The sequence below is a fragment of the Schistocerca serialis genome, chromosome 3, assembly GCF_023864345.2.
Source record: "Schistocerca serialis cubense isolate TAMUIC-IGC-003099 chromosome 3, iqSchSeri2.2, whole genome shotgun sequence".
NCBI classification, from domain to species: Eukaryota; Metazoa; Arthropoda; class Insecta; order Orthoptera; family Acrididae; genus Schistocerca; species Schistocerca serialis.
The window spans coordinates 75,585,652-75,598,325 of NC_064640.1; the positions used below are offsets into that span (position 1 = coordinate 75,585,652).

The 12,674-nt window shown below is 44.9% G+C and overlaps 1 protein-coding gene across 5 annotated transcripts in view; it reads right to left on the bottom strand.

Moving 5' to 3' along the window:
* Nucleotides 1-2,801: 2,801 nt before the first annotated feature.
* Nucleotides 2,802-12,674, bottom strand: part of LOC126469734 (dynamin-1-like protein) — a 107,835-nt gene continuing 97,962 nt past the window's right edge. For all 5 annotated transcript variants that reach the window (XM_050096938.1, XM_050096939.1, XM_050096936.1 and 2 more), the window contains exons 13-14: nucleotides 12,414-12,625; nucleotides 2,802-3,312 (exon numbers count right to left, since the gene is read on the bottom strand). In XM_050096938.1, the coding sequence (XP_049952895.1) occupies nucleotides 3,256-3,312; nucleotides 12,414-12,625 (269 nt within the window). In that variant the 3' untranslated portion in view covers nucleotides 2,802-3,255. The remainder of the gene's footprint in view (nucleotides 3,313-12,413; nucleotides 12,626-12,674) is intronic.

A 12,674-nucleotide genomic window follows, 5' to 3' on the forward strand; every position in this document is an offset into this window, starting at 1 on the left:
TGAAGCATCTTAACAAATGTTTATTTGCAATGTGAATTGTGTCAGACATAGGGGATATAAAAATGAAAAAGCTATCATACTATGCTTATTTTCATTCCATAATTTCATATGGTATTATTTTTTGGGGTAATTGGTCAAGCCAAGCTAAAGTTTTCTGGGCACAAAAATGTGCAATAAGAGTTATATGTAGTGTGAACTCAAGAACATCCTGCAGAAACCTGTTTAGGGAACTAGGGATACTAACTACTGCTTCCCAATATATTTATTCCTTAGCGAAATTTGTCATTAAAAACACATCACTTTTTCAAACCAACAGCTCAATTCATGGAATCCATACTAGAAATAAGAATAATCTTCACAAGGATTTAAAGTCGGTTACTCTTGTACAAAAAGGTGTGCATTATTCACACATTTTCAATAACTTGCCAGCAGCCATAAAAACTTAACAACCAATGAAATTCAGTTTAAGAGAAGCTTAAAGGATTTATTGGTGGCCAACTCCTCCTACTCCATTGATGAATTTCTCAGTAGAACCAACTCTCTCTCTCTCTCTCTCTCTCTCTCTCTCTCTCTCTCTCTCTCTGTGTGTGTGTGTGTGTGTGTGTGTGTGTGTGTGTGTGTGTGTGTGTGTATAATCTAACTTCTGCATCATTTCATTGCAGTAATGTGGTCATTGTAAATAAGTATTGTTTTAGTTCTATTATATGTTTACTACCTTATAAATAGAAAAAAACATTTTTTAATTTTAAATTCAGTGCATTAATGCAATCTTAGTAAATGAGTGTTTGTAAAATGATTATTTCATATAGTGTTCATTAAAAAAATGACTATCATTCCACTTGGGACCTGTGGAAGGTATATTAGCTTATTTGTTTCAGATGTTAATATTTGTCATGTATTATTGTTTTTCTGACATGTTCTACATCCTGGAGGACCTCCTCTCTACGGATCAATTGGAATAAAAGTAAATCTAATGTAATCTAAACAAGTTCAGGCTGAGGAAGGATTGGGGAAGGAAATCGATCACGTCCTTTTCAAAGAAACCATCCCACTTAAAAACTGTTTGGCATTCTTCAACCAGCTAGAGAAACCACCGACAAATGTTTATATGCCCAGCTACTTGCACTTTTCAGTAATAACAGCGTATTCTATTGATTTGCAAATCATCTTGGGGTACATGTAAATACTGACAACCATTTTTAATTCTTATTTCAAGGAATATAATTCAAAAAGAATCTGCATGCTCATCTTTTTAGGTTTCTGTGTGGAATGTCCAATATGCTTCATGGACCACCATGTATGATGAAAGCTAACACACTTAATTTTGATAGCAAGCATAAAAGACAGTTGATGGAACAGAGGCAATCAGGATCTGCAAATAAAAGAAACCAACTAGGACTTGCTGTGTCACTTCACAAATCAGCGACAACTTTATTTTGAAATCTTATATGGAAAATGTTGACTCTCTCACATGTGGAAGACCATTACCAAATGACACTGTTCATCGTTCGATGAGCTGAGATGTATCTTATGAACAAAGAGTTCAGTGTTACATGTACATAACTTTTAGTTTCAACAAGACGATGAGCTGATTCTGTGTGTGTATATGGAAACAAAGCTGATCGAAGTGCAGTGAGTCAGATGGGTCATTTAATATATGACATCTGCAATGGACTACAGAAATAATTATTCTATATATTTTCCTAGGTTAAACTGACTGGGCCACAGTGGGTGCACATTTCCAACTGCTTGCCATTTGTACTACATTTTACAGAAATTCATTTGGTACATTATGAAAATATGCCCCACTGTCAATCATCAACAACATATGACAGTGAAGTTGATATAATCACATATTTCTTCAGCATTTGCAATTATTGCATAATGGTCACAGAAATTTATGTTATCTCACTGCAGCAAATAAGTTTCTGTGAGAGCACATTTCATCTTAAATGGGAGAGCAGTCAGTGGCTAACATCCCATTCACCTCATATTAACATCATTTGAGACGGATGATTATCTCAGATGACAAGGTCAGGGAGGGAAATTTGCTGAAGATTTTCTGCCTGGTCTAAAGCGTTTACGCTACTGCTTAACAAACAACAGTAAAAGGTCCACAACATCCGATCAAAGTGTGCTCAACATTAGTGCACAGAAGGAATGAATAAAATTGGAACACAGCATCAAATTCAGTATGCAATAACAATTTCAATTTGTTTATTAATGCATTTTAACTTTCAATTATATCCACAACTGATGTAATACAAAATCTGCTAGTTCCAAATAATAATGGCATATCAAGCTTTTTAGGAAAAACTTGACAGAACTAAACATACTCTTAATTAATATTCTTTAAGCTCTAAACTGCCAGGCAAACAATTAAGTACGATGTTTTTAACTGAACTGAAAATTGACAGTAATTCACTTTTTGCAGTGAATACAATTGTGATAAACTACAAATAAGACAGGTCAAACAATTAACTCAAAATGAATGTTATTGCATAAGTTCTTGTATCACCACATTAATGTGTCTGAATTGGCATCTCTTTCTATACACGCAGTTCAGTGTAATATAGATTTAAACATCTCAAAATGCTTTTCGTTTTAAAGGCATGAAAGGAGAACTGTTGTCTCCACAAAGATCACAAAACAACACATGATTATCAATTATTGACAGTGCAGTATAAAACAAATGTTCATGAATTTTTTTTCTTCCAAATATTTGGTCCAGTTGAACATCATATATACAGTAAACTTTCTGTATTTTAAACTTAACTGAGCTATACAAAAAAATCGAACACTTCACAGAGGCAATGATGTTATTATTAACACCTACAAACTATGTGATTACATACAGTTATTAACAAATGTCAAGATTTTTAAAATTTAAATAACAAGCTTATTTTTTGCGTAAACGTAGTAATACAAAGATTAATTACATACACGAAGTTTACGAGTCATCTGCAAACGTCTGAATCAGGTACACAAGGAACCATGAATAACACACATACTTCGAAAATTGTGAATTTCACCATTTAATAATGATTGCTACATTCTATGTTGTGTAAAAAATGCAAACGGATGTATCATTCAAATAAATAACAATAAACACAATTAAAACAGATTTGCATTCAAACCCAGTCATCTACATGGTCACAAATGTGCTATACATTCCATGTATCTGAATTAAACTACTGGCAAACTGCGATTTTTCTGGAAACTCGCAATCAATTGTTTCCAGTCACTATTAAGTCTTCACCACACATGGGTTTCACGTATCTCACTAATAATGCTACTTGCATTTTGCAGAGCCTGGAAAAAAAAGAAAGTTTTATTGCAACAAGTATCATTACTGCTAGCATAAGATACTACACAGTTAATCACAGCAGTGAAGTCCCCTTCCTCAGCATCCTCTAATCACGAATTTTGAAGATAAAGTGTTGAGGGAGGAGCTGAGTGGGCAAGGCTTAAACGCACCTGTTCTGTGCGTAAACAGGTTACCTCTGGAATCCAGTGACGTTTGTACAATATGTGATGACATGAGTGGAGAGAAAGAGAATGGGATGTAACTAACCTACGTGTAAAAATCTTAATTCCTTACTGCTGGTATAATTTCCTCCACCCAATGTGTCAGCATCAAATTATTATTCTTTTCCCACTGCTTATGTAAATGCTGTTCCATTTCTCCTTATTTCCATGTGCCAATAGCAACAGTGACATACACAGTTGCTACAGTAACTACACATGTACTAAAAGAAGAAAGATCAGTGTTTAGTGGCCTGACAACAACAATGCCTTTTGAGAGTGGACATAAGCTCAGATAGAACAATGACAGGAAACAAAACTGGCCGTATCTGTTTTAAGGGAACTATGCTGGCATTCACCTTAAGCTAGATGAGAAAATAGGGATTTGAACTCTACTCTTCCCAAATGTGAGTCGAGTGCATTAAGTACTTTGCAACCTAACTCAGCACCTTTCAGTGATTATATAATATGCTAGACGTATTCCTTTTACCTATCCAGACCACTTGCAGGTAGTAAATGGCAAAAACAAATAAGCTCCATGTTCTTTAACTCTGTCGTCGTCATCATTACATGAGATGTACACTGGATAAATTGTGATTTCTTCAATTTGTTTTGAACTGAAAGCTGTCACAAAATTAATGGTAAAGTCTACAATGCACAATGCCTTTCTCGTATCACACTCAGGTGTCTTTAATGTTTCTGTGATACTCTCACAGCCCCCTCCCCCCCCCCCCCCCCAAATTAATAGAATACCCTACACATACAACCTTATGTATGGTAATGGAACAATTTCTTAAACCCCCTCCAACTGATAGCATCAACAAAAAAAATTGTTTACATATTGAACTTTCAAACACTCAATACCCACAAACTAGCTGTTAGTATGAGCACTGGGTCTGTACAATGATTTGTAGCTAATCTTATACTGCCACATCAATAATGTGTAATAACAGCTATGTAGCAATTCACAATGAATCACTGCAAAATCCTTTAGCACATTGTGACAGAAATAGCCCATTAGTAAGAAATTATTGTTCGAGCTGGGCAACTGAACAACAGGATACACTGAGGTTTGATAAAGGACACTGATTGCTATATTACAACCACTTGAAAACGTGTACTCATCATCATACCATGTGAAATTTATAATTAATCATAACACAAGGTAACAGCAATCATCACCCTGTAGGTAGTAAAACAAAGTGACGAGAACGTGAAAAAACAATATTTTATGAAACTGGATAGTTCATACAATGCCTCCATAAACTGCTGAACTTCAATGACACTATAAATGAAAAGAAGTTTTACTCAATTTAACTGACATGTTTGCGTATATTTGGCATTGACTATATCATACCATGAATTTCACGTACACGATCCAAATTGTTACACAGTTGTAGAGGTTTATTTTTTGTGGGGTTTTAGGGCGCTCAATTACTGAGGTCATTAGCGCCCAGTCACAAATGTAAGTGCACATATAATCTGGTAAAACTCAAGGGGGGGGGGGGGGGGGGGGACACCAGAAAGTTCTGACAAAGATGCAGATAAAATACTTAAAAGAGTTAGGTGTCTTTTGACAAGTCCGTCAAAGCTTATTAAGAAAACAAAGAACACGAGTAGCTGCTCGAGCATCATCAGCTAAAATTTCCAGTAAAGTAGGTGGCAGAGACAGGACAACACGAGATTAATTAAAACGGGGACACGACAATAAAACATGGCGCACTGTCAATGCATGACCACAAGGGCACTGCGGGGCGGGGTCACCGGATAGCAGGTAGCAGTGGCTAAACCGGCAATGCCCAATCCGCAACCTGGGCAAAAGGACCTCCTCTCACCGAGATGGTCAGGAGGAGGTTGTCCAAGCTGTTGGGAACGGTTTTATGGCCCAGAGCTTATTGTCTTGAAGTGACGACCAAGTATCCCAGGATAATGACACAAGCCTCTTACGAACAACCCCACTAATGTCAGACGATGGGACACAAAGGGAGGCTGGCCGAGGCAGGAGGACTGCAGCCTTGGCTGCAGCATCAGCAGCCTCATTCTCAGGCACTCCTACATGGCCTGGCACCCACATAAAGCTAACATGAGAGCCAGCATCTGCAAAGGAATGGAGGGATTGCTGGATCCGTTGCACCAAGGGATGGGCCGGATATGGAGCTCCAAGGCTCTGAAGAGCACTGAGTGAATCAGAGCAGAGAACATACGGAGAATGGCGGTGGCGGCGGACATACTGAACGGCCTGATTGAGAGTAAAAAGCTCGGCTGTAAAGCTGGAACACTGGTCGAGGAGCCGGCATTTAAAGGTGGCGTCCCCGACGACAAAGGCACAGCCGACACCATAGTCAGTTTTGGAGCCATCAGTGTAAATAAAGGTGTTACTGGCAAGTTGCACACGAAGTTCAACAAACCGTGAGCAATACACTGCATCACACAGTTGTAGAGGTTATATGCTGCAAATCCTTTTTATATATTAAAAACTTTCTGCCTTTGGTGTTATTAGTGAAAAGTACAAGTTGTCTCATGTATCACAACCTCTGCCACATCAAACCATGTTGCACTTTCTCCTTAGACGGTGATTTATCTATTGAGATGAAAATGCATCTTTACATTACATACAACCTGTACAGAAATATTTCATTTAAGAACCAGTGGATTTTCACTCTATATTGATCCCATACCTCAACTACATTTAACACATTACTTAATGATACTTCTGGTAACCCAGTATCCTTCAGCATCACACAGATTCAGTCATTTATTCAAACAATGAGTCGTTCATCCCATCATGAAGGATCAGGGGTGTGTAACGGGTCACGTTTTACATTAATGTGCAGAAGCATCCAATTACAGTTAACAATAATCTACTCACATTAACAATTACACTCTGAAGTAAATCACTGCTTTTCCTCTACACTACTGAACTGCTGTTTTTACCTACTACAATCAAAACCTTTTCCACACTTTTCACGTAACTTTAAAAAATTACAAAACCCCAACTAGCAATGTAATTGCTGCCTACTGACCAATTCCAGACCTTTGCTCTTATGTAAGTTTTATTTTTCTGGAACACATTGCTAGGTCTCTTTTTTATTATAGTTTCTTTCAATATCTTTTGGTGAATTTATCCCTCTAATTCGTAAACAGCTTTTACACTTTTGCTGTGTACATAAAAAATTTAACAGAAGTTCGAAGGTGGTTACAAGACACGGACATATGTTACATACGTATACATGACACCAAAGTGTAGACAAGACATAAATCTAATGACAGATCATGAAATTAGTTACATTGTGCACTACACTTCTGTACGACATAATACATAGTTGCATGTGTAGTTAAATTTAAGATGTACTGTCAGGTCCTAACCTAGCCACCACTCCGAAATCACTACATATTCAAGAAGAGGCAGGGGGAGGGTGGGCAATGGAGAGGGAAGGAGAGGGGGAGGGGGAGATGGAGGCAGAGGCGTGAGGGGGAAGGGGAGAGGGAGGCAGGGGCGTGAGGGGGAAGGGGAGAGGGAGGCAGGGGCGTGAGGGGGAAGGGGAGAGGGAGGCAGGGGTGTGAGGGGGAGGGGGAGATGGAGTCAGAGGCCTGATGGGAGGGGGATATGGAGGGCAGCTGGAGGCGCGAGGGCGAGCCGGAGGTGCGAGGGCGAGCCGCGAGGGGGAGGGGGAGGCGGAGCCGCGAGGGGGAGGGGGAGGCGGAGCCGCGAGGGGGAGGGGGAGGCAGAGCCGCGAGGGGGAGGGGGAGGCAGAGGCGCGAGGGGGAGGGGCGAGGGGGAGGGGCGAGGGGGAGGCGCGAGGGGGAGGGGGAGGCGCGAGGGGGAGGCGCGAGGGGGAGGGAGAGGCGCGAGGGGGAGGGGGAGGCGCGAGGGGGAGGGGGAGGCGCGAGGGGGAGGGGGAGGCGCGAGGGGGAGGGGGAGGCGCGAGGGGGAGGGGGAGGCGCGAGGGGGAGGGGGAGGCGCGAGGGGGAGGGGGTGGCGCGAGGGGGAGGGGGTGGCGCGAGGGGGAGGGGGTGGCGCGAGGGGGAGGGGGTGGCGCGAGGGGGAGGGGGAGGGGGAGGGGGAGGCGCGAGGGGGAGGCGCGAGGGGGAGGCGCGAGGGGGAGGCGCGAGGGGGAGGCGCGAGGGGGAGGCGCGAGGGGGAGGGGGAGGCGCGAGGGGGAGGCGTGAGGGGGAGGGGGAGGCCCGAGGGGGAGGGGGAGGCGCGAGGGGGAGGGGGAGGCGCGAGGGGGAGGGGGAGGCGCGAGGGCGAGGGGCGAGGGGGAGGGGCGAGGGGGAGGGGCGAGGGCGAGGGGGAGGCAGAGGCGCGAGGGGGAGGGGCGAGGGGGAGGCAGAGGCGCGAGGGGGAGGGGGGGCAGAGGCGCGAGGGGGAGGGGGAGGCAGAGGCGCGAGAGGGTGGGGGAGGCAGAGGCGCGAGAGGGTGGGGGAGGCAGAGGCGCGAGAGGGTGGGGGAGGCAGAGGCGCGGCGGGGTGGGGGAGGCAGAGGCGCGGCGGGGAGGGGGAGGCAGAGGCGCGGCGGGGAGGGGGAGGCAGAGGCGCGGCGGGGAGGGGGAGGCAGAGGCGCGGCGGGGAGGGGGAGGAAGAGGCGCGGCGGGGAGGGGGAGGAAGAGGCGCGGCGGGGAGGGGGAGGCAGAGGCGCGGCGGGGAGGGGGAGGCAGAGGCGCGGCGGGGAGGGGGAGGCAGAGGCGCGGCGGGGAGGGGGAGGCAGAGGCGCGGCGGGGAGGGGGAGGCAGAGGCGCGGCGGGGAGGGGGAGGCAGAGGCGCGGCGGGGAGGGGGAGGCAGAGGCGCGGCGGGGAGGGGGAGGCAGAGGCGCGGCGGGGAGGGGGAGGCAGAGGCGCGGCGGGGAGGGGGAGGCAGAGGCGCGGCGGGGAGGGGGAGGCAGAGGCGCGGCGGGGAGGGGGAGGCAGAGGCGCGGCGGGGAGGGGGAGGCAGAGGCGCGGCGGGGAGGGGGAGGCAGAGGCGCGGCGGGGAGGGGGAGGCAGAGGCGCGGCGGGGAGGGGGAGGCAGAGGCGCGGCGGGGAGGGGGAGGCAGAGGCGCGGCGGGGAGGGGGAGGCAGAGGCGCGGCGGGGAGGGGGAGGCAGAGGCGCGGCGGGGAGGGGGAGGCAGAGGCGCGGCGGGGAGGGGGAGGCAGAGGGGCGGCGGGGAGGGGGAGGCAGAGGGGCGGCGGGGAGGGGGAGGCAGAGGCGCGGCGGGGAGGGTGAGGCAGAGGCGCGGCGGGGAGGGGGAGGCAGAGGCGCGGCGGGGAGGGGGAGGCAGAGGCGCGGCGGGGAGGGGGAGGCAGAGGCGCGGCGGGGAGGGGGAGGCAGAGGCGCGGCGGGGAGGGGGAGGCAGAGGCGCGGCGGGGAGGGGGAGGCAGAGGCGCGGCGGGGAGGGGGAGGCAGAGGCGCGGCGGGGAGGGGGAGGCAGAGGCGCGGCGGGGAGGGGGAGGCAGAGGCGCGGCGGGGAGGGGGAGGCAGAGGCGCGGCGGGGAGGGGGTGGCAGAGGCGCGGCGGGGAGGGGGAGGCAGAGGCGCGGCGGGGAGGGGGAGGCAGAGGCGCGGCGGGGAGGGGGAGGCAGAGGCGTGGTGGGGGGGCAGAGGCGTGGCGGGGAGGCAGAGGCGTGGCGGGGAGGCAGAGGCGTGGCGGGGGGGCAGAGGCGTGATTGGGAGATACTGCAATAGACCACTTGAGGATGTTTCCCTGCAAATCAAAATTTATGTATTTTTTTATGAAATAATGTGCCAATAATTCCCATGCAGTTCCTACATTTTTCACAAGAGTTGCCACATCTGTGACAGTTTGGGACAATATTTTGTATAATTCAGAAGAGACACTGCCATTGTTCATCTTTATTGCTGCCAACTTCCCACCACTCTGACTAATACTGAAGTTTGGCTCAATCTGACATTTTGTTCAATATTGTAACTAAGGACAATGCTACACACAATATAGCAGTCGTTAGGAGACCAAGCACTGGAGGTACTTCCAACTTTTAATGAACTTAATCACTTCATAACTATGGTGTCCAAGGCTCAAAGGAAGTTAACTGTGTAATGTTTGTAAACACTACTAGAAATCCAATGTCTTGCCAGTGACATTTTAGTAATTACACCATTTTTTGTTTATCTCCATGAACATCATTTCATTAAGTGTAAATAGCAATAAATTTATAATCATAATGCCACAAAAGTGGGTGAAAATTAATGACTAGAACATTGAAAATTTTAAGGGACTGAACAAAAAATGTTGTAAAAGTTGGGAAAAATGTCAGTTTTGGGATAGTGAAAGTGGGGTTACACTGTACTGCATATAAAGCATTTAAGTGACTTCAATCATTTCAGAGAACACTTTCAAGTCTCTATATAAAGACTGGTTATAATGAAACTTATGCTACTTGAGAGCACCCTCAAGACAAATGAGTGATCATACGAGAATGAAACTTTGTGGCAAAATTTGTAAGGACATGCGGAAGAGAAATAATGAATAAACCATTGAAAGAAACCTATTTTAATTTCTACATGTGAAATTAACACTTGTCAACTATGTAAAATGTTTATGTCTCATGTTACAAATGTTGCTCAACGTGATGACCATCTGTATTCACAACAGCCTGGAACTACAATAGAGACTGCTCTATCTGTGCCCAAAACAATGGTAGACTATGCAACGTTCAACCGTCAAGACACAGCTTGTGCACTGCTCAAAGACTGGAAATTACATATAGCATTCTCGGCCAAGGCAACAGTAACTTCTTCAATAATTTGTGATACGATTGGCTGTCAGCCTAAAGGAGAAATTCCCTAATCGCTAGTTAATTCGAACTTCCAAATTAAGTTCCACAACCCCACTGCTGAAAAAGGACCTCTCCATGTTTCTTTAATGATCAATATTCGCTACCAGCAGTAGCACTATTATTATTGTTCTGAGATTTACGAGTAAAGTCCTGCTCACTCTTTCCAGACCCCATGTTGACTGTCTGCAACTGTAATGCAGACTGATTTTTGTGTTTTAACCCTATGTTGCCATACCAGTATTGGCACCTAACAACAAGTCATGACACACACTACTAACAACACAAATTCTGCAGTGGACAGTCTGAACATCATTCCTATAAAGTTGAGTACACAGTTTTCCTTCTACACTGGCTCAAGAAGCGAAAGTTTAATTATAAGGACTCTGTCAATTTCAGAGTTAATCGTAAGGTCACTCTTTCTTGTTTTATACAACTGAGGTTTAAACTGTTGGCTGTGAACCAATTATCAGTGTGTTCCATTAAGCTCTAGGCTATGCCTGATGTGAATGTGTGAATCCTTTCAGAAGTCTCCTCATGTGTCAATACACATTCCAGTTTTTGAAGAGTCCTCCATGTCCCTAGTAGATCATTTACACAGGTCAAAAACAGGAGTGGGCCAGCACTGAATCTTGTAGGACTCCATATTTAATGTTTCTCCACTGTGAGTTTTGATTTATACCTGTGGCATAATTTGTTAACATGACCGTTTTCTGACAAGATTTGACTACCCATGCAACACTGGTGCCATTAATGCAATTACATATTCATTTCCAAAACAGAATCTTATGATCCACGCAACTGAAGCCCTTAGCAAGTTCACAGAAAGTACCAACACTGTAATTTTTCTTGTTTAGTACTATCGAACTAGGTTGGTGAGTTCATATATTGCTTTCTTTGTAGAGAATCCTTTATAAAAGCAAACCGTGCAGTTGCTAAAATTTTACTCTTGGGTAGGAGGTTCAATATTCTGTTGTAAGACATGTTTTCAAACATTTTTATGAATACACAGAGGAGGAAGCAGAATCCATAACTAAAGGTCATTTGCTTATCTCTACTTTTATAAATGGGAATTACTACTGCACATATCAGTCTTTCAAGAGATACCACTTGACTTATATTGACTGAATGAAAGAGGTAAATCTAGCAGGGCCATTATCAAATTCGACAGATGGTTTCAACACTTTGGTGAAATACCATCCCCTAGCAACAAGAGTTGCTGCTTTTCAGTAACCTAAGGAATTTTGAGATCTATTTAATAGTTGACTTGGCAAAACTTTGATTTGCTGGTGGAGTATACAATGCTTGTCTAAGTACATCTAAAACCTCCACTTCCAATGGCCCATTTTTTCTCCGATTTACGAAGTACTGATCGAATCTAGTGGCCAATGAACTAAATTTATCATCTGTTCACTGCTACTGCCATCAATGATTGGATATAGTTTTCCTTACTGAGTTAATTAGTATCATGCCTACAAATGTTCCCAACTGCCTTCTCTTTGTTCTTGGGTTTTATTTTTATGCATAATGCATGGTTTATGTCTTCTGATGACACGGTGAGGAATTTGACAAGACTGCTTGTAGTGCAGTGTGCCCATTCCTCGAACAGTATATTTTGGTTTCCAATTTTCTGTGGTTCACCTAGTCATTCTCTGAACAATTGGACTTATTTTTCTATCCATCCGAAAAAATTAGACTAATATATCAAACAATGTAAAGTTCAGGATAGAACAACAACAGTACTATGAAAGGACAGATTGCTACTCACTGTATAGAGGACACACTGAGTCACAGACAGGCCCAATGGAAAAGACTGCTACACATTTTAGCTTTCAACAAATGGCCTTCTTCCAGAGTCTGACCACAGCTGCCAGAGACAGAGGTCATGTGTGTAGCAGTCTTTTCATTGTGCCTGTCTGTCACTCTTTGTCTGCTCTACAGGGATTGTAGTAATCTGAAGAATAATATATCACTTAAATTTTGTTTTTACTAGAAGAAACCTATGGCATCTCTTGTACAGTGTCAAGAGGCACAAGCTATAAAGGTAACCATTATACAGATAGACAGAAATTTAGACAATCACCATCGCAAAGTACATAACCACCACAAAGTACATACTTTTAACATATCGGCTGCATCTTTTCTACGCTGTGCGACATGTTCCGCTTCACTCAACAGCTCCTCAGCCTGTGCCGATTTGTAAAGATGTGCAACCAGCTCAGACTGGAGGTTATCTTTCACATAATTTACAAGAAAATGCATTACAGCCTTTGGTACAGTATCCTGAATTGATTTACGTACTATATAGAAATATACTTTTATGAGGCGTTCTGAAACAAAACAAGAAGTCAGACATCGGAAAACGCATAATTAAGAATA